This window comes from Entelurus aequoreus, linkage group LG23, assembly GCF_033978785.1.
Source record: "Entelurus aequoreus isolate RoL-2023_Sb linkage group LG23, RoL_Eaeq_v1.1, whole genome shotgun sequence".
NCBI lineage: Eukaryota > Metazoa > Chordata > Actinopteri > Syngnathiformes > Syngnathidae > Entelurus > Entelurus aequoreus.
Genome location: NC_084753.1, coordinates 31983773 through 32010752, shown reverse-complemented (window position 1 = coordinate 32010752; position 26980 = coordinate 31983773). Strand labels below are relative to the sequence as shown.

At 38.2% G+C, this 26980-nt stretch overlaps 1 protein-coding gene across 1 annotated transcript in view; it reads right to left on the bottom strand.

Annotated features, from left to right (window-relative positions):
* The window catches only part of LOC133641077 (DNA replication licensing factor MCM3-like), a 53587-nt gene that overhangs the window by 925 nt on the left and 25682 nt on the right, over positions 1–26980 (bottom strand). Inside the window, exons 11-17 of the mRNA XM_062034913.1 lie at positions 24071–24197; positions 23094–23244; positions 21861–22001; positions 19626–19732; positions 3370–3443; positions 839–932; positions 1–753 (exon numbers count right to left, since the gene is read on the bottom strand). The exon at positions 1–753 is cut by the window's left edge and continues 925 nt beyond it. Of these exons, the coding sequence (XP_061890897.1) occupies positions 555–753; positions 839–932; positions 3370–3443; positions 19626–19732; positions 21861–22001; positions 23094–23244; positions 24071–24197 (893 nt within the window). The 3' untranslated portion in view covers positions 1–554. The remainder of the gene's footprint in view (positions 754–838; positions 933–3369; positions 3444–19625; positions 19733–21860; positions 22002–23093; positions 23245–24070; positions 24198–26980) is intronic.

Genomic DNA, 26980 nt, shown 5'->3' with positions numbered 1-26980 from the left:
GTATTACTGTAGTACATACACACATGTATGCAGTATTACTGTAATACATACACACATGTATGCAGTATTACTGTAGTACATACACACATGTATGCAGTATTACTGTAATACATACACACACGGTATGCAGTATTACTGTAATACATACACACACGGCATGCAGTATTACTGTAGTACATACACACACAGTATAGAGTATTACTGTAGTACATACACACGGCATGCAGTATTACTGTAGTACATACACACGGCATGCAGTATTACTGTAGTACATACACACACGTATGCAGTATTACTGTTGTACATACACACGGCATGCAGTATTACTGTTGTACATACACACGGCATGCAGTATTACTGTAGTACATACACACACGTATGCAGTATTACTGTAGTACATACACACGACATGCAGTATTACTGTTGTACATACACACGGCATGCAGTATAAGTGTAGTAGCAGAGAGTTGTGGTGATATTTGAATATAGTATTTACAAGATGTTACCATGACAACAGTCTCCATAGAGAGAAAGTGTCAAGGAGAGCATCTTTCTCAGATGAGGAAGATGATGTCATCAGCCACCATGACCTGGTTGTCGTCTTGCATGCGGCGCAGAGCCACGCCCACTTCCTGCCGCGTGAAGCCCACCTCGCGGTCTTTGTTGACGGCGTCCATCAGCGTCTGCATCTTCACCGACTGAGCGTGTGCGGATTGGAAGACGGCGAACAGAGACGACTTGAACTCCTTCAACCTGGCAGGAAGACAAAACAAAACGTTTCCAAGTTGGCTTTTTGACTTTTGGGTGTGGCGCTGACGAGACGAGACGAGACGCACACCTTTCTGCCGCCAGCTCGCCGTCTTCAGAGGAAACTTGCGCTTGTTCTTCTGCCGCCTGCTGCGCCTTCGCTCTTTTCGGGGCAGCAGTGTGAACTGAAACACATAATACAATCTTCAACACCTCTCAAGAAACCAGTATCACTATATCACACCGTATCATATTGTTTCACTGTATCAATATATCATACGATATCACTATATCACACCGTATCATATTGTTTTACTGCATCAATATATCATACAGTATCACTATATCACACCGTATCATATTGTTTCACTGTATCAATATATCATACAGTATCACTATATCACACCGTATCATATTGTTTCACTCTATCAATATATCATACAGTATCACTATATCACACCGTATCATATTGTTTCACTCTATCAATATATCATACAGTATCACTATATCACACCGTATCATATTGTTTCACTCTATCAATATATCATACAGTATCACTATATCACACCGTATCATTGTTTCACTGTATCATATCAATATATCATACAGTATCACTATATCACACCGTATCATATTGTTTCACTGTATCACTATATCACACCGTATCATATTGTTTCACTGTATCAATGTATCATACAGTATCACTATATCACATCGTATCATATTGTTTCACTGTATAATATATCATACAGTATCACTATATCACCGTATTATATTGTTTCACTGTAGCAATATATCATACAGTATCACTATATCACCGTATCATATTGTTTCACTGTATCAATATATCATACAGTATCACTATATCACACCGTATCATATCATTTCACTGTATCAATATATCATGCAGTATCACTATATCACACCGTATCATATTGTTTCACTCTATCAATATATCATACAGTATCACTATATCACACCGTATCATATTGTTTCAGTGTATCAATATATCATACAGTATCACACCGTATCATATTGTTTCACTGTATCAATATATCATACAGTATCACTATATCACACCGTATCATATTGTTTCACTGTATCAATATATCATACAGTATCACTATATCACACCGTATCATATTGTTTCACTGTATCAATGTATCATACAGTATCATATCACACCGTATCATATTGTTTCACTGTATAATATATCATACAGTATCACTATATCACCGTATTATATTGTTTCACTGTAGCAATATATCATACAGTATCACTATATCACACGGTATCATATTGTTTCACTGTATCAATATAACATACAGTATCATTGTTTTACTGAATCAATACATCATACAGTATCATGTTGTTTCACTGTATCAATATTTCATACAGTATCATTGTTTCACTGTATCATATCATACAGTATCACTATATCACATCGTATCATATTGTTTGACTGTATCAATATACCATACAGTATCATATTGTTTTACTGTATTAATATATCATACAGTATCACCATCACACCGCATAATATTGTTTCACTGTATCAATATATCATACAGTATCATTGTTTCACTGTACCAATATATCATACAGTACCACTATATCACAACATATATTGTTTCACTGTATCAATATATCATACAGTCATATTGTTTCACTGTAGCAATATATCATACAGTATCACTATATCACACCGTATCATATTGTTTCACTTTACCATCATACAGTATCACTATATCACAACATATATTGTTTCACTGTATCAATATATCATACATTATCTCTATTTCACATCATATCATTGTTTCACTGTATCAATATATCATAGTGTCATATTGTTTCACTGTATCAATATTTCATACAGTATCCTATTGTTTCACTGTAGCAATATATCATACAGTATCACTATATCACACCGTATCATATTGTTTCACTTTACCATCATACAGTATCACTATATCACAACATATATTGTTTCACTGTATCAATATATCATACAGTATCATATTGTTTCACTGTATCAATATATCATACATTATCACTATTTCATATCATATTGTTTCACTGTATCAATATATCATACAGTATCATATTGTTTCACTGTATCACTATATCATCTGGTATCACTAAATCCAAACTTATATTGTTTTACTGCATCAATACATCATACAGTATCATATTGTTTCAATGTATCACTATATCATACCTTAACACTATCATACGGTGTGACTACATCCCACTGTATCATATTGTTTCACTGTATCTCTATATCATACTGTAACACTATCATACAGTATCCCTATATCAAACAGTATCATATCATAGAGTATAATACATTACTGAATCATACCATATCACTATATCATACTGTGTGACTATATCCCACAGTATCATAGTTTCACTGTATCACTCCATCATACAGTGGGATTACATCCTACTGTGACGTATCATTTCACCATATCACTATATCATCCCGTATCAGTGTGTCATACTGTATCATAGTGAGAGATTGTTATGATGACAGAAGTATATTTGAAACAGGAGAATAAGTCAAATTAAATATATAAATATAATATATATTTATATATTGATTAAAGGTGTCAGACTTACTGTCAGGGACGTGTTGTTCTTCACTGAAGTCATAAGGACTGTAAGCTTCACTGCCCTGAGAGTCACGTCGCCCCCTTCAGGACACACAAGGTAGTGTTAGTGCTGCAAAGGCTGCATTCATCCATCCATCCATTTATGCATCAAAAGTATGTATGTAGTACACTGTGTACATACTGTGGTACGCATGTACGTAGTACACTGTGTACATACTGTGGTACGCATGTACGTAGTACACTGTGTACATACTGTGGTACGCATGTACGTAGTACACTGGGTACATACTGTGGCACGCACGTATGTAGTACACTGTGTACATACTGTGGTACGCATGTACGTAGTACACTGTGTACATACGGTGGTACGTATGTATGTAGTACACTGTGTACATACTGTGGTACGCATGTACGTAGTACACTGTGTACATACTGTGGCACGCACGTATGTAGTACACTGTGTACATACTGTGGTACGCATGTACGTAGTACACTGTGTACATACTGTGGTACGCATGTACGTAGTACACTGTGTACATACTGTGGTACGCATGTACGTAGTACACTGTGTACATACTGTGGTACGCATGTATGTAGTACACTGTACATACTGTGGTACGCATGTACGTAGTACACTGTACATACTGTGGTACGCATGTACGTAGTACACTGGGTACATACTGTGGTACGCATGTACGTAGTACACTGGGTACATACTGTGGTACGCATGTACGTAGTACACTGGGTACATACTGTGGTACGCATGTACGTAGTACACTGTGTACATACTGTGGTACGCATGTATGTAGTACACTGTGTACATACTGTGGTACGCATGTACGTAGTACACTGTGTACATACTGTGGTACGCAAGTACGTAGTACACTGGGTACATACTGTGGCACGCACGTATGTAGTACACTGTGTACATACTGTGGTACGCATGTACGTAGTACACTGTGTACATACTGTGGTACGCATGTACGTAGTACACTGTGTACATACTGTGGTACGCATGTACGTAGTACACTGTGTACATACTGTGGTACGCATGTATGTAGTACACTGTACATACTGTGGTACGCATGTACGTAGTACACTGTACATACTGTGGTACGCATGTACGTAGTACACTGTACATACTGTGGTACGCATGTACGTAGTACACTGGGTACATACTGTGGTACGCATGTACGTAGTACACTGTGTACATACTGTGGTACGCATGTACGTAGTACACTGTGTACATACTGTGGTACGCATGTACGTAGTACACTGTGTACATACTGTGGTACGCATGTACGTAGTACACTGGGTACATACTGTGGCACGCACGTATGTAGTACACTGTGTACATACTGTGGTACGCATGTACGTAGTACACTGTGTACATACGGTGGTACGTATGTATGTAGTACACTGTGTACATACTGTGGTACGCATGTACGTAGTACACTGTGTACATACTGTGGCACGCACGTATGTAGTACACTGTGTACATACTGTGGTACGCATGTACGTAGTACACTGTGTACATACTGTGGTACGCATGTACGTAGTACACTGTGTACATACTGTGGTACGCATGTACGTAGTACACTGTGTACATACTGTGGTACGCATGTATGTAGTACACTGTACATACTGTGGTACGCATGTACGTAGTACACTGTACATACTGTGGTACGCATGTACGTAGTACACTGGGTACATACTGTGGTACGCATGTACGTAGTACACTGGGTACATACTGTGGTACGCATGTACGTAGTACACTGGGTACATACTGTGGTACGCATGTACGTAGTACACTGTGTACATACTGTGGTACGCATGTATGTAGTACACTGTGTACATACTGTGGTACGCATGTACGTAGTACACTGTGTACATACTGTGGTACGCAAGTACGTAGTACACTGGGTACATACTGTGGCACGCACGTATGTAGTACACTGTGTACATACTGTGGTACGCATGTACGTAGTACACTGTGTACATACTGTGGTACGCATGTACGTAGTACACTGTGTACATACTGTGGTACGCATGTACGTAGTACACTGTGTACATACTGTGGTACGCATGTATGTAGTACACTGTACATACTGTGGTACGCATGTACGTAGTACACTGTACATACTGTGGTACGCATGTACGTAGTACACTGTACATACTGTGGTACGCATGTACGTAGTACACTGGGTACATACTGTGGTACGCATGTACGTAGTACACTGGGTACATACTGTGGTACGCATGTACGTAGTACACTGGGTACATACTGTGGTACGCATGTACGTAGTACACTGGGTACATACTGTGGTACGCATGTACGTAGTACACTGTGTACATACTGTGGCACGCATGTACGTAGTACACTGGGTACATACTGTGGTACGCATGTACGTAGTACACTGTGTACATACTGTGGTACGCATGTATGTAGTACACTGGGTACATACTGTGGTACGCATGTACGTAGTACACTGTGTACATACTGTGGTACGCATGTATGTAGTACACTGTGTACATACTGTGGCACGCATGTACGTAGTACACTGGGTACATACTGTGGTACGCATGTACGTAGTACACTGTGTACATACTGTGGTACGCATGTATGTAGTACACTGTGTACATACTGTGGTACGCATGTATGTAGTACACTGTGTACATACTGTGGTACGCATGTACGTAGTACACTGTACATACTGTGGTACGCATGTACGTAGTACACTGGGTACATACTGTGGTACGCATGTACGTAGTACACTGGGTACATACTGTGGTACGCATGTACGTAGTACACTGGGTACATACTGTGGTACGCATGTACGTAGTACACTGTGTACATACTGTGGCACGCATGTACGTAGTACACTGGGTACATACTGTGGTACGCATGTACGTAGTACACTGTGTACATACTGTGGTACGCATGTATGTATTACACTGTGTACATACTGTGGCACGCATGTACGTAGTACACTGTGTACATACTGTGGTACGCATGTACGTAGTACACTGTGTACATACTGTGGTACGCATGTACGTAGTACACTGTGTACATACTGTGGCAAGCATGTACGTAGTACACTGTGTACATACTGTGGTACGCATGTACGTAGTACACTGTGTACATACTGTGGTACGCATGTACGTAGTACACTGTGTACATACTGTGGTACGCATGTACGTAGTACACTGTGTACATACTGTGGTACGCATGTACGTAGTACACTGTGTACATACTGTGGTACGCATGTATGTAGTACACTGTACATACTGTGGTACGCATGTACGTAGTACACTGTACATACTGTGGTACGCATGTACGTAGTACACTGGGTACATACTGTGGTACGCATGTACGTAGTACACTGGGTACATACTGTGGTACGCATGTACGTAGTACACTGGGTACATACTGTGGTACGCATGTACGTAGTACACTGTGTACATACTGTGGTACGCATGTATGTAGTACACTGTGTACATACTGTGGTACGCATGTACGTAGTACACTGTGTACATACTGTGGTACGCAAGTACGTAGTACACTGGGTACATACTGTGGCACGCACGTATGTAGTACACTGTGTACATACTGTGGTACGCATGTACGTAGTACACTGTGTACATACTGTGGTACGCATGTACGTAGTACACTGTGTACATACTGTGGTACGCATGTACGTAGTACACTGTGTACATACTGTGGTACGCATGTATGTAGTACACTGTACATACTGTGGTACGCATGTACGTAGTACACTGTACATACTGTGGTACGCATGTACGTAGTACACTGTACATACTGTGGTACGCATGTACGTAGTACACTGGGTACATACTGTGGTACGCATGTACGTAGTACACTGGGTACATACTGTGGTACGCATGTACGTAGTACACTGGGTACATACTGTGGTACGCATGTACGTAGTACACTGTGTACATACTGTGGCACGCATGTACGTAGTACACTGGGTACATACTGTGGTACGCATGTACGTAGTACACTGTGTACATACTGTGGTACGCATGTATGTAGTACACTGGGTACATACTGTGGTACGCATGTACGTAGTACACTGTGTACATACTGTGGTACGCATGTATGTAGTACACTGTGTACATACTGTGGCACGCATGTACGTAGTACACTGGGTACATACTGTGGTACGCATGTACGTAGTACACTGTGTACATACTGTGGTACGCATGTATGTAGTACACTGTGTACATACTGTGGTACGCATGTATGTAGTACACTGTGTACATACTGTGGTACGCATGTACGTAGTACACTGTACATACTGTGGTACGCATGTACGTAGTACACTGGGTACATACTGTGGTACGCATGTACGTAGTACACTGGGTACATACTGTGGTACGCATGTACGTAGTACACTGGGTACATACTGTGGTACGCATGTACGTAGTACACTGTGTACATACTGTGGCACGCATGTACGTAGTACACTGGGTACATACTGTGGTACGCATGTACGTAGTACACTGTGTACATACTGTGGTACGCATGTATGTATTACACTGTGTACATACTGTGGCACGCATGTACGTAGTACACTGTGTACATACTGTGGTACGCATGTACGTAGTACACTGTGTACATACTGTGGTACGCATGTACGTAGTACACTGTGTACATACTGTGGCAAGCATGTACGTAGTACACTGTGTACATACTGTGGTACGCATGTACGTAGTACACTGTGTACATACTGTGGTACGCATGTACGTAGTACACTGTGTACATACTGTGGTACGCATGTACGTAGTACACTGTGTACATACTGTGGTACGCATGTACGTAGTACACTGTGTACATACTGTGGTACGCATGTACGAAGTACACTGTGTACATACTGTGGTACGCATGTATGTATTATACTGTGGTACGCATGTACGTATTACACTGTGTACATACTGTGGTACGCATGTACGAAGTACACTGTGTACATACTGTGGTACGCATGTACGTAGTACACTGTGTACATACTGTGGTACGCATGTACGTAGTACACTGTGTACATACTGTGGTACGCATGTACGTAGTACACTGTGTACATACTGTGGTACGCATGTACGAAGTACACTGTGTACATACTGTGGTACGCATGTACGAAGTACACTGTGTACATACTGTGGTACGCATGTACGTAGTACACTGTGTACATACTGTGGTACGCATGTACGTAGTACACTGTGTACATACTGTGGTACGCATGTACGTAGTACACTGTGTACATACTGTGGTACGCATGTACGTAGTACACTGTGTACATACTGTGGTACGCATGTACGAAGTACACTGTGTACATACTGTGGTACGCATGTACGTAGTACACTGTGTACATACTGTGGTACGCATGTACGTAGTACACTGTGTACATACTGTGGTACGCATGTACGAAGTACACTGTGTACATACTGTGGTACGCATGTATGTATTACACTGTGTACATACTGTGGTACGCATGTACGTAGTACACTGTGTACATACTGTGGTACGCATGTATGTAGTACACTGTGTACATACTGTGGTACGCATGTACGTAGTACACTGTGTACATACTGTGGTACGCATGTACGTAGTACACTGTGTACATACTGTGGTACGCATGTATGTAGTACACTGTACATACTGTGGTACGCATGTACGTAGTACACTGTACATACTGTGGCACGCATGTACGTAGTACACTGGGTACATACTGTGGTACGCATGTACGTAGTACACTGGGTACATACTGTGGTACGCATGTACGTAGTACACTGGGTACATACTGTGGTACGCATGTACGTAGTACACTGTGTACATACTGTGGTACGCATGTATGTAGTACACTGTGTACATACTGTGGTACGCATGTACGTAGTACACTGTGTACATACTGTGGTACGCAAGTACGTAGTACACTGGGTACATACTGTGGCACGCACGTATGTAGTACACTGTGTACATACTGTGGTACGCATGTACGTAGTACACTGTGTACATACTGTGGTACGCATGTACGTAGTACACTGTGTACATACTGTGGTACGCATGTACGTAGTACACTGTGTACATACTGTGGTACGCATGTATGTAGTACACTGTACATACTGTGGTACGCATGTACGTAGTACACTGTACATACTGTGGTACGCATGTACGTAGTACACTGTACATACTGTGGTACGCATGTACGTAGTACACTGGGTACATACTGTGGTACGCATGTACGTAGTACACTGGGTACATACTGTGGTACGCATGTACGTAGTACACTGGGTACATACTGTGGTACGCATGTACGTAGTACACTGTGTACATACTGTGGCACGCATGTACGTAGTACACTGGGTACATACTGTGGTACGCATGTACGTAGTACACTGTGTACATACTGTGGTACGCATGTATGTAGTACACTGGGTACATACTGTGGTACGCATGTACGTAGTACACTGTGTACATACTGTGGTACGCATGTATGTAGTACACTGTGTACATACTGTGGCACGCATGTACGTAGTACACTGGGTACATACTGTGGTACGCATGTACGTAGTACACTGTGTACATACTGTGGTACGCATGTATGTAGTACACTGTGTACATACTGTGGTACGCATGTATGTAGTACACTGTGTACATACTGTGGTACGCATGTACGTAGTACACTGTACATACTGTGGTACGCATGTACGTAGTACACTGGGTACATACTGTGGTACGCATGTACGTAGTACACTGGGTACATACTGTGGTACGCATGTACGTAGTACACTGGGTACATACTGTGGCACGCATGTACGTAGTACACTGTGTACATACTGTGGTACGCATGTACGTAGTACACTGTGTACATACTGTGGCACGCATGTACGTAGTACACTGGGTACATACTGTGGTACGCATGTACGTAGTACACTGTGTACATACTGTGGTACGCATGTATGTATTACACTGTGTACATACTGTGGCACGCATGTACGTAGTACACTGTGTACATACTGTGGTACGCATGTACGTAGTACACTGTGTACATACTGTGGTACGCATGTACGTAGTACACTGTGTACATACTGTGGCAAGCATGTACGTAGTACACTGTGTACATACTGTGGTACGCATGTACGTAGTACACTGTGTACATACTGTGGTACGCATGTACGTAGTACACTGTGTACATACTGTGGTACGCATGTACGTAGTACACTGTACATACTGTGGTACGCATGTACGTAGTACACTGTACATACTGTGGTACGCATGTACGTAGTACACTGGGTACATACTGTGGTACGCATGTACGTAGTACACTGTACATACTGTGGTACGCATGTACGTAGTACACTGGGTACATACTGTGGTACGCATGTACGTAGTACACTGTGTACATACTGTGGCACGCATGTACGTAGTACACTGGGTACATACTGTGGTACGCATGTACGTAGTACACTGTGTACATACTGTGGTACGCATGTATGTAGTACACTGGGTACATACTGTGGTACGCATGTACGTAGTACACTGTGTACATACTGTGGTACGCATGTATGTAGTACACTGTGTACATACTGTGGCACGCATGTACGTAGTACACTGGGTACATACTGTGGTACGCATGTACGTAGTACACTGTGTACATACTGTGGTACGCATGTATGTAGTACACTGTGTACATACTGTGGTACGCATGTATGTAGTACACTGTGTACATACTGTGGTACGCATGTACGTAGTACACTGTACATACTGTGGTACGCATGTACGTAGTACACTGGGTACATACTGTGGTACGCATGTACGTAGTACACTGGGTACATACTGTGGTACGCATGTACGTAGTACACTGGGTACATACTGTGGCACGCATGTACGTAGTACACTGTGTACATACTGTGGTACGCATGTACGTAGTACACTGTGTACATACTGTGGCACGCATGTACGTAGTACACTGGGTACATACTGTGGTACGCATGTACGTAGTACACTGTGTACATACTGTGGTACGCATGTATGTATTACACTGTGTACATACTGTGGCACGCATGTACGTAGTACACTGTGTACATACTGTGGTACGCATGTACGTAGTACACTGTGTACATACTGTGGTACGCATGTACGTAGTACACTGTGTACATACTGTGGCAAGCATGTACGTAGTACACTGTGTACATACTGTGGTACGCATGTACGTAGTACACTGTGTACATACTGTGGTACGCATGTACGTAGTACACTGTGTACATACTGTGGTACGCATGTACGTAGTACACTGTGTACATACTGTGGTACGCATGTACGTAGTACACTGTGTACATACTGTGGTACGCATGTACGAAGTACACTGTGTACATACTGTGGTACGCATGTATGTATTATACTGTGGTACGCATGTACGTATTACACTGTGTACATACTGTGGTACGCATGTACGAAGTACACTGTGTACATACTGTGGTACGCATGTACGTAGTACACTGTGTACATACTGTGGTACGCATGTACGTAGTACACTGTGTACATACTGTGGTACGCATGTACGTAGTACACTGTGTACATACTGTGGTACGCATGTACGAAGTACACTGTGTACATACTGTGGTACGCATGTACGAAGTACACTGTGTACATACTGTGGTACGCATGTACGTAGTACACTGTGTACATACTGTGGTACGCATGTACGTAGTACACTGTGTACATACTGTGGTACGCATGTACGTAGTACACTGTGTACATACTGTGGTACGCATGTACGTAGTACACTGTGTACATACTGTGGTACGCATGTACGAAGTACACTGTGTACATACTGTGGTACGCATGTACGTAGTACACTGTGTACATACTGTGGTACGCATGTACGTAGTACACTGTGTACATACTGTGGTACGCATGTACGAAGTACACTGTGTACATACTGTGGTACGCATGTATGTATTACACTGTGTACATACTGTGGTACGCATGTACGTAGTACACTGTGTACATACTGTGGTACGCATGTATGTAGTACACTGTGTACATACTGTGGTACGCATGTACGTAGTACACTGTGTACATACTGTGGTACGCATGTACGTAGTACACTGTGTACATACTGTGGTACGCATGTATGTAGTACACTGTGTACATACTGTGGTACGCATGTACGTAGTACACTGTGTACATACTGTGGTACGCATGTACGTAGTACACTGTGTACAGACTGTGGTACGCATGTACGTAGTACCCTGTGTACATACTGTGGTACGCATGTACGTAGTACACTGTGTACATACTGTGGTACGCATGTACGTAGTACACTGTGTACAGACTGTGGTACGCATGTACGTAGTACCCTGTGTACATACTGTGGTACGCATGTATGTAGTACACTGTGTACATACTGTGGTACGCATGTACGTAGTACACTGTGTACATACTGTGGTACGCATGTATGTAGTACACTGTGTACATACTGTGGTACGCATGTGTAGTACAGTAGAGGTACATACCGAAGTACATATGCATGTAGTACATCAAGTTTACCGTTCAGTAGTAGTAGGTAGAGTATGCGTACCTACATTAGTAGTAGTAGTAGTAGTAGGTGTACCTACATTAGTAGTAGTAGTAGTAGGTGTACCTACATTAGTAGTAGTAGGTAGAGTATGCGTACCTACATTAGTAGTAGTAGTAGTAGGTGTACCTACATTAGTAGTAGTAGGTAGAGTATGTGTACCTACATTAATAGTAGTAGTAGTAGTAGGTGTACCTACATTAGTAGTAGTAGGTAGAGTATGTGTACCTACATTAGTAGTAGTAGTAGTAGTAGTAGTAGTAGGTGTACCTACATTAGTAGTAGTAGGTAGAGTATGTGTACCTACATTAGTAGTAGTAGTAGTAGTAGTAGTAGGTAGAGTATGTGTACCTACATTAGTAGTAGTAGTAGTAGTAGGTGTACCTACATTAGTAGTAGTAGTAGTAGGTGTACCTACATTAGTAGTAGTAGGTAGAGTATGCGTACCTACATTAGTAGTAGTAGTAGTAGGTGTACCTACATTAGTAGTAGTAGGTAGAGTATGTGTACCTACATTAATAGTAGTAGTAGTAGTAGGTGTACCTACATTAGTAGTAGTAGGTAGAGTATGTGTACCTACATTAGTAGTAGTAGTAGTAGTAGTAGTAGTAGGTGTACCTACATTAGTAGTAGTAGGTAGAGTATGTGTACCTACATTAGTAGTAGTAGTAGTAGTAGTAGTAGGTAGAGCATGTGTACCTACATTAGTAGTAGTAGGTAGAGTATGTGTACCTACATTAGTAGTAGTAGTAGTAGTAGTAGTAGTAGTAGTAGGTGTACCTACATTAGTAGTAGTAGGTAGAGTATGTGTACCTACATTAGTAGTAGTAGTAGTAGGTGTACCTACATTAGTAGTAGTAGGTAGAGTATGCGTACCTACATTAGTAGTAGTAGTAGTAGGTGTACCTACATTAGTAGTAGTAGGTAGAGTATGCGTACCTACATTAGTAGTAGTAGTAGTAGGTGTACCTACATTAGTAGTAGTAGTAGTAGGTGTACCTACATTAGTAGTAGTAGGTAGAGTATGCGTACCTACATTAGTAGTAGTAGTAGTAGGTGTACCTACATTAGTAGTAGTAGGTAGAGTATGTGTACCTACATTAATAGTAGTAGTAGTAGTAGGTGTACCTACATTAGTAGTAGTAGGTAGAGTATGTGTACCTACATTAGTAGTAGTAGTAGTAGTAGTAGTAGTAGGTGTACCTACATTAGTAGTAGTAGGTAGAGTATGTGTACCTACATTAGTAGTAGTAGTAGTAGTAGTAGTAGGTAGAGTATGTGTACCTACATTAGTAGTAGTAGGTAGAGTAGGTGTACCTACATTAGTAGTAGTAGTAGTAGGTGTACCTACATTAGTAGTAGTAGGTAGAGTATGCGTACCTACATTAGTAGTAGTAGTAGTAGGTGTACCTACATTAGTAGTAGTAGGTAGAGTATGTGTACCTACATTAATAGTAGTAGTAGTAGTAGTAGTAGGTGTACCTACATTAGTAGTAGTAGGTAGAGTATGTGTACCTACATTAGTAGTAGTAGTAGTAGTAGTAGGTGTACCTACATTAGTAGTAGTAGGTAGAGTATGTGTACCTACATTAGTAGTAGTAGTAGTAGTAGTAGGTGTACCTACATTAGTAGTAGTAGGTAGAGTATGTGTACCTACATTAATAGTAGTAGTAGTAGTAGTAGTAGTAGGTGTACCTACATTAGTAGTAGTAGGTAGAGTATGTGTACCTACATTAGTAGTAGTAGTAGTAGTAGTAGTAGTAGTAGTAGGTAGAGTATGTGTACCTACATTAGTAGTAGTAGTAGTAGTAGTAGTAGTAGGTGTACCTACATTAGTAGTAGTAGGTAGAGTATGTGTACCTACATTAGTAGTAGTAGTAGTAGTAGGTGTACCTACATTAGTAGTAGTAGGTAGAGTATGTGTACCTACATTAGTAGTAGTAGTAGTAGTAGGTGTACCTACATTAGTAGTAGTAGGTAGAGTATGCGTACCTACATTAGTAGTAGTAGTAGTAGTAGTAGTAGTAGTAGGTGTACCTACATTAGTAGTAGTAGGTAGAGTATGCGTACCTACATTAGTAGTAGTAGTAGTAGGTGTACCTACATTAGTAGTAGTAGGTAGAGTATGCGTACCTACATTAGTAGTAGTAGTAGTAGTAGGTGTACCTACATTAGTAGTAGTAGGTAGAGTATGTGTACCTACATTAGTAGTAGTAGTAGTAGTAGTAGGTGTACCTACATTAGTAGTAGTAGTAGTAGTAGGTGTACCTACATTAGTAGTAGTAGGTAGAGTATGTGTACCTACATTAGTAGTAGTAGTAGTAGTAGTAGGTGTACCTACATTAGTAGTAGTAGGTAGAGTATGTGTACCTACATTAGTAGTAGTAGTAGTAGGTGTACCTACATTAGTAGTAGTAGGTAGAGTATGTGTACCTACATTAATAGTAGTAGTAGTAGTAGTAGTAGTAGGTGTACCTACATTAGTAGTAGTAGGTAGAGTATGTGTACCTACATTAGTAGTAGTAGTAGGTGTACCTACATTAGTAGTAGTAGGTAGAGTATGTGTACCTACATTAGTAGTAGTAGTAGTAGTAGTAGGTGTACCTACATTAGTAGTAGTAGGTAGAGTATGTGTACCTACATTAGTAGTAGTAGTAGTAGTAGGTGTACCTACATTAGTAGTAGTAGGTAGAGTATGTGTACCTACATTAGTAGTAGTAGTAGTAGTAGTGTGTATGTACAGTATGTAGTAGTAGTGTGTATGTACAGTATGTAGTAGAGTAGTAGTAGTGTGTATGTACAGTATGTAGTAGTAGTAGTGTGTATGTACAGTATGTAGTAGAGTAGTAGTAGTGTGTATGTACAGTATGTAGTAGTAGTAGTGTGTATGTACAGTATGTAGTGGTAGTAGTGTATATGCAGTATGTAGTAGTAGTAATAGTAATAGTGTGTATGTACAGTATGTCATAGTAGTAGTGTGTATGTACAGTATGTAGTAGTAGTAGTGTGTATGTACAGTATGTAGTAGTAGTATTGTGTATGTACAGTATGTAGTAGAGTAGTAGTAGCGTGTATGTACAGTATGTCGTAATAGTAGCGTGTATGTACAGTATGTCGTAATAGTAGCGTGTATGTACAGTATGTAGTAGTAGTAGTGTGTATGTACAGTATGTCATAGTAGTAGTGTGTATGTACAGTATGTAGTAGTAGTAGCGTGTATGTACAGTATGTAGTAGAGTAGTAGTAGCGTGTATGTACAGTATGTCGTAATAGTAGCGTGTATGTACAGTATGTAGTAGTAGTAGCGTGTATGTACAGTATGTAGTAGAGTAGTAGTAGCGTGTATGTACAGTATGTCGTAATAGTAGCGTGTATGTACAGTATGTAGTAGTAGTAGTGTGTATGTACAGTATGTAGTAGTAGTAGTGTGTATGTACAGTATGTAGTAGTAGTAGTGTGTATGTACAGTATGTAGTAGAGTATGTGTACCTTTTCCTGTGAGATGATTGCGACTGCTGTGTAGTATGTAGGGTAGTAGTAGTAGCGTGTATGTACAGTATGTCGTAGTAGTAGCGTGTATGTACAGTATGTAGTAGTAGTAGTGTGTATGTACAGTATGTAGTAGTAGTATTGTGTATGTACAGTATGTCGTAATAGTAGCGTGTATGTACAGTATGTCGTAATAGTAGCGTGTATGTACAGTATGTCGTAATAGTAGCGTGTATGTACAGTATGTAGTAGTAGTAGTGTGTATGTACAGTATGTAGTAGTAGTAGCGTGTATGTACAGTATGTAGTAGTAGTAGCGTGTATGTACAGTATGTAGTAGTAGTATTGTGTATGTACAGTATGTAGTAGAGTAGTAGTAGCGTGTATGTACAGTATGTCGTAATAGTAGCGTGTATGTACAGTATGTAGTAGTAGTAGCGTGTATGTACAGTATGTAGTAGTAGTAGTGTGTATGTACAGTATGTAGTAGTAGTAGCGTGTATGTACAGTATGTAGTAGTAGTAGTAGTGTGTATGTACAGTGTGGTGTAGAGTAGTAGTAGTGTGTATGTACAGTATGTAGTAGTAGTAGTGTGTATGTACAGTATGTAGTAGAGTATGTGTACCTTTTCCTGTGAGATGATTGCGACTGCTGTGTAGTATGTAGGGTAGTAGTAGTAGCGTGTATGTACAGTATGTCGTAGTAGTAGCGTGTATGTACAGTATGTCGTAGTAGTAGTGTGTATGTACAGTATGTAGTAGTAGTAGTGTGTATGTACAGTATGTAGTAGTAGTAGTGTGTATGTACAGTATGTAGTAGTAGTAGTAGTGTGTATGTACAGTATGTAGTAGCAGTGTGTATGTACAGTATGTAGTAGTAGTAGTGTGTATGTACAGTATGTAGTAGTAGTAGTAGTGTGTATGTACAGTATGTAGTAGTAGTAGTAGTGTGTATGTACAGTATGTAGTAGTAGTAGTGTGTATGTACAGTATGTAGTAGTAGTAGTAGTGTGTATGTACAGTATGTAGTAGCAGTGTGTATGTACAGTATGTAGTAGTAGTGTGTATGTACAGTATGTAGTAGTAGTAGTGTGTATGTACAGTATGTAGTAGTAGTAGTGTGTATGTACAGTATGTAGTAGTAGTAGTAGTGTGTATGTACAGTATGTAGTAGTAGTAGTGTGTATGTACAGTATGTAGTAGTAGTAGTAGTGTGTATGTACAGTATGTAGTAGCAGTGTGTATGTACAGTATGTAGTAGTAGTGTGTATGTACAGTATGTAGTAGTAGTAGTGTGTATGTACAGTATGTAGTAGTAGTAGTAGTGTGTATGTACAGTATGTAGTAGCAGTGTGTATGTACAGTATGTAGTAGTAGTAGTGTGTATGTACAGCACGTAGTAGCAGTGTGTATGTACAGTATGTAGTAGTAGTAGTGTGTATGTACAGTATGTAGTAGTAGTAGTAGTGTGTATGTACAGTATGTAGTAGCAGTGTGTATGTACAGTATGTAGTAGCAGTGTGTATGTACAGTATGTAGTAGCAGTGTGTATGTACAGTATGTAGTAGAGTAGTAGTAGTGTGTATGTACAGTATGTAGTAGCAGTGTGTATGTACAGTATGTAGTAGCAGTGTGTATGTACAGTATGTAGTAGTAGTGTGTATGTACAGTATGTAGTAGCAGTGTGTATGTACAGTATGTAGTAGCAGTGTGTATGTACAGTATGTAGTAGCAGTGTGTATGTACAGTATGTAGTAGCAGTGTGTATGTACAGTATGTAGTAGAGTAGTAGTAGTGTGTATGTACAGTATGTAGTAGAAGTAGTAGTATGTAGTAGAGTATGTGTACCTTTTCCTGTGAGATGATTGCGACTGCTGTGTAGTATGTAGGGTAGTAGTAGTAGCGTGTATGTACAGTATGTCGTAGTAGTAGCGTGTATGTACAGTATGTCGTAGTAGTAGTGTGTATGTACAGTATGTAGTAGTAGTAGTGTGTATGTACAGTATGTAGTAGTAGTAGTGTGTATGTACAGTATGTAGTAGTAGTAGTAGTGTGTATGTACAGTATGTAGTAGCAGTGTGTATGTACAGTATGTAGTAGTAGTAGTGTGTATGTACAGTATGTAGTAGTAGTAGTAGTGTGTATGTACAGTATGTAGTAGTAGTAGTGTGTATGTACAGTATGTAGTAGCGTGTATGTACAGTATGTCGTAGTAGTAGCGTGTATGTACAGTATGTCGTAGTAGTAGTGTGTATGTACAGTATGTAGTAGTAGTAGTGTGTATGTACAGTATGTAGTAGTAGTAGTGTGTATGTACAGTATGTAGTAGTAGTAGTAGTGTGTATGTACAGTATGTAGTAGCAGTGTGTATGTACAGTATGTAGTAGTAGTAGTGTGTATGTACAGTATGTAGTAGTAGTAGTAGTGTGTATGTACAGTATGTAGTAGTAGTAGTGTGTATGTACAGTATGTAGTAGTAGTAGTAGTGTGTATGTACAGTATGTAGTAGCAGTGTGTATGTACAGTATGTAGTAGTAGTGTGTATGTACAGTATGTAGTAGCAGTGTGTATGTACAGTATGTAGTAGTAGTAGTGTGTATGTACAGTATGTAGTAGCAGTGTGTATGTACAGTATGTAGTAGTAGTAGTGTGTATGTACAGTATGTAGTAGTAGTAGTAGTGTGTATGTACAGTATGTAGTAGCAGTGTGTATGTACAGTATGTAGTAGTAGTAGTGTGTATGTACAGCATGTAGTAGCAGTGTGTATGTACAGTATGTAGTAGTAGTAGTGTGTATGTACAGTATGTAGTAGTAGTAGTAGTGTGTATGTACAGTATGTAGTAGCAGTGTGTATGTACAGTATGTAGTAGCAGTGTGTATGTACAGTATGTAGTAGCAGTGTGTATGTACAGTATGTAGTAGAGTAGTAGTAGTGTGTATGTACAGTATGTAGTAGCAGTGTGTATGTACAGTATGTAGTAGCAGTGTGTATGTACAGTATGTAGTAGTAGTGTGTATGTACAGTATGTAGTAGCAGTGTGTATGTACAGTATGTAGTAGCAGTGTGTATGTACAGTATGTAGTAGCAGTGTGTATGTACAGTATGTAGTAGAGTAGTAGTAGTGTGTATGTACAGTATGTAGTAGAAGTAGTAGTATGTAGTAGAGTATGTGTACCTTTTCCTGTGAGATGATTGCGACTGCTGTGTAGTCGCTTCTTGGTCTTCGTCGTCAGAGGCAGAATCTTCTTCCTTTCTAGAACGTTTCTTTTCTTTCTCCAGAACCTGCAAGATACACGTTTAAAATACTACTATATTCATCACGTACCTTCTTGAAGTACACAAACTGTACCACGTTTATAATACTACTATATTTATCACGTACCTTCTTGAAGTACGCAAACTGTACCACGTTTATAATACTATATTTATCACGTACCTTCTTGAAGTACGCAAACTGTACCACGTTTATAATAATACTATATTTATGACATACCTTCTTGAAGTACGCAAACTGTACCACGTTTATAATAATACTATATTTATCACGTACCTTCTTGAAGTATGCAAACTGTACCACGTTTATAATACTACTATATTTATCACGTACCTTCTTGAAGTACGCAAACTGTACCACGTTTATAATACTACTATATTTATCACGTACCTTCTTGAAGTATGCAAACTGTACCACGTTTATAATAATACTATATTTATCACGTACCTTCTTGAAGTACGCAAACTGTACCACGTTTATAATAATACTATATTTATCACGTACCTTCTTGACGTATGCAAACTGTACCACGTTTATAATAATACTATATTTATGACATACCTTCTTGAAGTATGCAAACTGTACCACGTTTATAATACTATATTTATCACGTACCTTCTTGAAGTATGCAAACTGTACCACGTTTATAATAATACTATATTTATCACGTACCTTCTTGAAGTACGCAAACTGTACCACGTTTATAATAATACTATATTTATCACGTACCTTCTTGACGTATGCAAACTGTACCACGTTTATAATAATACTATATTTATGACATACCTTCTTGAAGTATGCAAACTGTACCACGTTTATAATAATACTATATTTATGACATACCTTCTTGAAGTATGCAAACTGTACCACATTTATAATAATACTATATTTATGACATACCTTCTTGAAGTATGCAAACTGTACCACGTTTATAATACTACTATATTTATGACATACCTTCTTGAAGTATGCAAACTGTACCACGTTTATAATACTATATTTATGACATACCTTCTTGAAGTATGCAAACTGTACCACGTTTATAATGATACTATATTTATGACGTACCTTCTTGAAGTATGCAAACTGTACCACGTTTATAATAATACTATATTTATGACATACCTTCTTGAAGTATGCAAACTGTACCAGGTTTATAATAATACTATATTTATGACATACCTTCTTGAAGTATGCAAACTGTACCACGTTTATAATACTATATTTATGACGTACCTTCTTGAAGTATGCAAACTGTACCACGTTTATAATACTACTATATTCATCACGTACCTTCTTGAAGTACGCAAACTGTACCACGTTTATAATACTACTATATTTATCACGTACCTTCTTGAAGTACGCAAACTGTACCACGTTTATAATACTATATTTATGACATACCTTCTTGAAGTATGCAAACTGTACCACGTTTATAATACTATATTTATGACATACCTTCTTGAAGTATGCAAACTGTACCACGTTTATAATAATACTATATTTATGACGTACCTTCTTGAAGTATGCAAACTGTACCACGTTTATAATAATACTATATTTATCACGTACCTTCTTGAAGTATGCAAACTGTACCACGTTTATAATAATACTATATTTATGACATACCTTCTTGAAGTATGCAAACTGTACCACGTTTATAATAATACTATATTTATGACATACCTTCTTGAAGTATGCAAACTGTACCACGTTTATAATACTATATTTATGACATACCTTCTTGAAGTATGCAAACTGTACCACGTTTATAATACTATATTTATGACGTACCTTCTTGAAGTATGCAAACTGTACCACGTTTATAATACTACTATATTCATCACGTACCTTCTTGAAGTACGCAAACTGTACCACGTTTATAATACTACTATATTTATCACGTACCTTCTTGAAGTACGCAAACTGTACCACGTTTATAATAATACTATATTCATCACGTACCTTCTTGAAGTACGCAAACTGTACCAAGTTTATAATACTACTATATTCATCACGTACCTTCTTGAAGTACGCAAACTGTACCACGTTTATAATACTAATATATTTATGACGTACCTTCTTGAAGTACGCAAACTGTACCACGTTTATAATAATACTATATTTATGACATACCTTCTTGAAGTACGCAAACTGTACCAGCTCCACGGCCACTTCAGAGTCCTGCAGTTCTACAGCTTTGCTCATGCGGGCTTTGGCGTGCGCTGTGGACAAGCGGATCAGGGTCTCTAACGTACGCGCCGTCACTGGTGACGTCTGCAAGTCAACACGGGAGAAAAATTCATTGTATGCCGACTCGGCACCTAAAAATTTCCCTCAAACCCCAAAACCAGTGAAGTTGTGTAAATGGTAAATAAAAACAGAATACAATGATTTGCAAATACTTTTCAACTTATATTCAATTGCATAGACTGCAAAGACAAGATATTTAATGTTTGAACTGAGAAACTTTCCGGGTGTTGTTGATAAATGGCTTTGCATAGAGTTTTAACTAGCACTTACAAATGTAGCGACAAACTGTATTTACGGACAGTGGTTTTCTGAAGTCTTCCTGAGCCCATGTGGTGATATCCTTTACACACTGATGTGATACGTAACGTTCAAACTGGAAAGCGTTGTTATTTTTTGCAAATATTAGCTCATTTGGAAGTTGATGCCTGCAACGTGTTTCACAAAAAGCTGGCACAAGCGGCAAAAAAGACTGAGAAAGTTGAGGAATGCTCATTTAAACACTTATTTGGAACATCCCACAGGTGAACAGGCTAATTGGGAACAGGTGGGTGCCATGATTGGGTATAAAAGCAGCTTCCATGAAATGCTCAGTCATTCACAAACAAGGACGGGGCAAATTGTCGAACAGTTTAAGAACAACATTTCTCAACCAGCTATTGCAAGGAATTTAGGGATTTCACCATCTACGGTCCGTAATATCATCAACAGGTTCAGAGAATCTGCAGAAATCACTGCACGTAAGCGGCAATGCCCGTGACCTTCCATCCCTCAGGCGGTACCGCGTCAAAAAGTGACATCAGCGTGTAAAGGATATCACCACATGGGCTTAGGAACACTTCAGAAAACCACGGTCAGCAACTACAGTTGGTCGCTACATTTGTAAGTGCTAGTTAAAACTCTATGCGAAGCCATTTATCAACAACACCCAGAAAGTTTCTCAGTTCGAACATTAAATATCTTATCTTTGCAGTCTATGCAATTGAATATAAGTTGAAAAGGATTTGCAAATCATTGTATTCTGTTTTTATTTACCATTTACACAACGTGCCAACTTCATTGGTTTGGGGTTTTATATATGACATATATGTGTTTATGCATGTTTATAGTTATGCTGACCCGGGCGATGTCAGCGCCAAGCTGCTCCTGACTCCTGAGCCTGGAATATTCTTCTGCGATGTGATTGGCCGCCTCCTCCGTCAACACGGGCGTCACTCCCTTGGCAATGTGGATGTACTTCCTCATGAACTCCTTGCTCACCATCTTCTCCCTGAAATGTGGGGTCACTCATCAATCAGCACTTTGCATTCATGTCAGTGTTTCCCCACACATTCATTTATTTGTGGCGGCCCGCCACGAAAGAATTACGTCCGCCACAAATAAAAAATAAAAAATATTTTTTTATTTTTTTTTGTCCTGTCCAGCTTCTCAGGCAAATCATATAGTTGATGTAGATGCCCATATAGGCTGTAGAGATTTACTTTACAAAAGAGAAGTGTAGGATACTTCTCTTGTTGCCTTATTTGTATTTGACCACTACTGTTTTCTGTTTATTTGTTACTGACTGTGGCAGGACACCTCTGCCTCTGTTTCACTTTATGTTGCTGGTAAATAATATGGTTGTAGTAGTAGGCTAAAGTTAAATTGTTTAGTATGCACTAATTAAAGGGGCAGAGCTTTAAGAGACATTTTAGCTTTTATATTTTATAAGATATATTTTTTATAAGAACCACAATTAATAAATATATTTCAGTGAATAACTTATTGTTCAAATCTGTATATAAATATGTACATAAAGTGTTGTAATTATATTGTAAAATGGATGGATGGATGGACGTTTAAAACAAAACTGTTATTATTAATTAGTAAGTATACATTTTTTGAGCCTTTTTAGACAAAATCATATCATTGTAGTAAATTATGCAAATTACTCGATGTCATGGTGACCACGCCCGTAGCCACGCCCCCACCGCGACAGGTATCTTGGCAGCTTATGGGAAACACTGCATGTACTTGTGGCGAGCACTTTTATATCAATAACGGTTGAACTTTAATAATAATTACATTTCTACCGCCGTCACTTGTTGTTTACGTACTTCTTTTTCCTGACCCCGTGCAGAAGGTTGTTGTGCTTCTCGTAGACTTGCAGCTCTTCCACCTCTTGAGCCGCCACGTCCGGGTCGTCCGTCGCGAGAACGTCGACAGAACCGCCAAAAGCCATGGCTGAAACCATCGTTGGGAAGACACATGCGTATTAGACCACCAGCACGTTATTGGTTCTGACCACGCGGGCATTGGAGCAATTATTTGTTGCAAAAACAACGCGGCTAATGCCGACGCAAAGAAGAGCGCCACATTTGCTCCAAAGAAAGGAAAAGTGTTGTCGACAGTCCCACTAAAAAGCAGATGAGTTTTATTGAAGTACATTTAGGACAAGAGACGAGCACAGTGCGTAATCCATTGACATACTGGTAGATAGTCTGTACAGAATAAAACAAGTAAACAAAAACTGCAAGTTTGCAATTTGTTCATCTCCATTTTAGATTGTATCGTATATTTACACGCCATGTTCAGTGTTACATTTTTGTTAATTAATTTGTTAATTGTTTTAATCAAAACGGACGATTTACACTGGCACTTTAATTCAATGTTAGGTTGTATTATTTCCATACAATGTGCAATGGTTTATTTTGGTTTACATGGTTTTATTCAAGACAAAAACATTAAATTTGCACTTTATCTCAATGTTGGAATGTATTATTTGCATACAAAGTGCAAGATTACATTTTGTTTTACATAAGTGTTTTATTCACGACAGAAAATGCACTTTATTAATCTCAAATATTGGACTGTTGCATTTATTTGCATATAATGTGCAATGTAATAATTTGGTTTATATAATTTTTTTTATCCAAGACAGAAGATGCACTTCATTAATCTCAAATATTGGACTGTTGTATTTATTTGCATACAGTGTGCAATGTTAAATTTGTGTTTACATAACTGCTTTATTTTAAAAAAGATAGTTTTAAGTCTGCACTTTATTAATGTCAATATTGGAATGCATTTTTTATTTGCATATAATGTGCAATGTAACATTTTTGTTTATACAATTGTTTAATTCAAGACAGAAGATGCGCTTTATCAATCTCAAATATTGGACTGTTGTATTTATTAGCATACAGTTTATTTACATACAATGTACAATGTAGCCTTTTTGTCTTTCTATCCAAAACAGAAGATGCACTTTATTAATCTCAAATATTGGACTGTTGTATTTGCATGTAATGTGCAATGTAACATTTTTGTTTATACAATTGTTTTATTCAAGACAGAAGATGCACTTTATCAATCTCAAATATTGGACTGTTGTATTTATTTGCATACAGTGTGCAATGTTGCATTTTTGTTTACATGACTCTCTTAAAAATCTATTTAATTTTGCATTTTATTAATGTCAATATAGGAATGTATTTTTGTATTTGCATACAGTGTGCAAGGTTACATTTTTGTTTACATAACTGTCTAATTTAAAAAAATATAGATTTAAGTTTGCACTTTTTTAATGTCAATATTGGAATGTATTTTTTTATTTGCATACAATGTGCTACATAACATTTCTGTTTATATAATTGTTTTATTCAAGACAGAAGATGCACTTCACTAATCTCAAATATTGGACTTATATTTATTTGCATACAGTGTGCAAGGTTACATTTTTGTTTATACAATTGTTTTATTCAAGACAGAAGATGCACTTTATCAATCAAATATTAGACTGTTGTATTTATTTGCATACAGTGTGCAATGTTACATTTTTGTTTACATAACCGTCTTATTAAAAAAAAAAAAAAGTTTAAAGTTTGCACTTTATTAATGTCAATATTGGAATGTATTTTTTATTTTGCATACAATATGCAATGTAGCATGTTTCTCTTTCTATCCAAGACAGAAGATGCACTTTATTAATCTCAAATATTGGACTGTTGTATTTATTTGCATACAGTGTGCAATGTTGCATTTTTGTTTACCGTACATGACTCTCTTAAAAATCTATTTAATTTTGCACTTTATTAATGTCAATATAGGAATGTATTTTTGTATTTGCATACAGTGTGCAAGGTTACATTTTTGTTTACATAACTGTCTAATTTAAAAAAATATAGATTTAAGTTTGCACTTTATTAATGTCAATATTGGAATGTATTTTTTAATTTGCATACAATGTGCTACATAACATTTTTGTTTACATAATTGTTTTATTCAAGACAGAAGATGCACTTCACTAATCTCAAATATTGGACTTATATTTATTTGCATACAGCGTGCAAGGTTACATTTTTGTTTATACAATTGTTTTATTCAAGACAGAAGATGCACTTTATCAATCAAATATTGGACTGTTGTATTTATTTGCATACAGTGTGCAATGTTACATTTTTGTTTACATAACCGTCTTATTCAAAAAATTAAAAAAATAGATTTAAGTTTGCACTTTATTAATGTCAATATTGGAATGTATTTTTTATTTTGCATACAATATGCAATGTAGCATTTTTCTCCGAGACAGAAGATGCACTTTATTAATCTCAAATATTGGACTGTTATATTTATTTGCATACAGTGTGTAATGTTACATTTTTCTTTACATAACTGTCTTATTGGAAAAAAAAGACCAGATTAAAGTTTGCACTTTATTAATATCAATATTGGGATGTATTTTTTTATTTGCATAGTGTGCAATGTTACATTTGTGTTTATATAATTGTTTTATTCAAGACAGAAGATGCACTTCACTCATCTCAAATATTGGACTGTTGTATTTATTTGCATACAATGTGCAATGTTACATTTTTGTTTATACAATTGTTTTATTCACGACAGAAGATGCACTTTATTAATATCAAATTTTGGACTGTTGTATTTATTTGCATACAATGTGCAATGTTACATTTTTGTTTACATAACTGTCTTATTCAAAGAAAGATAGATTGAAGTGTGCACTT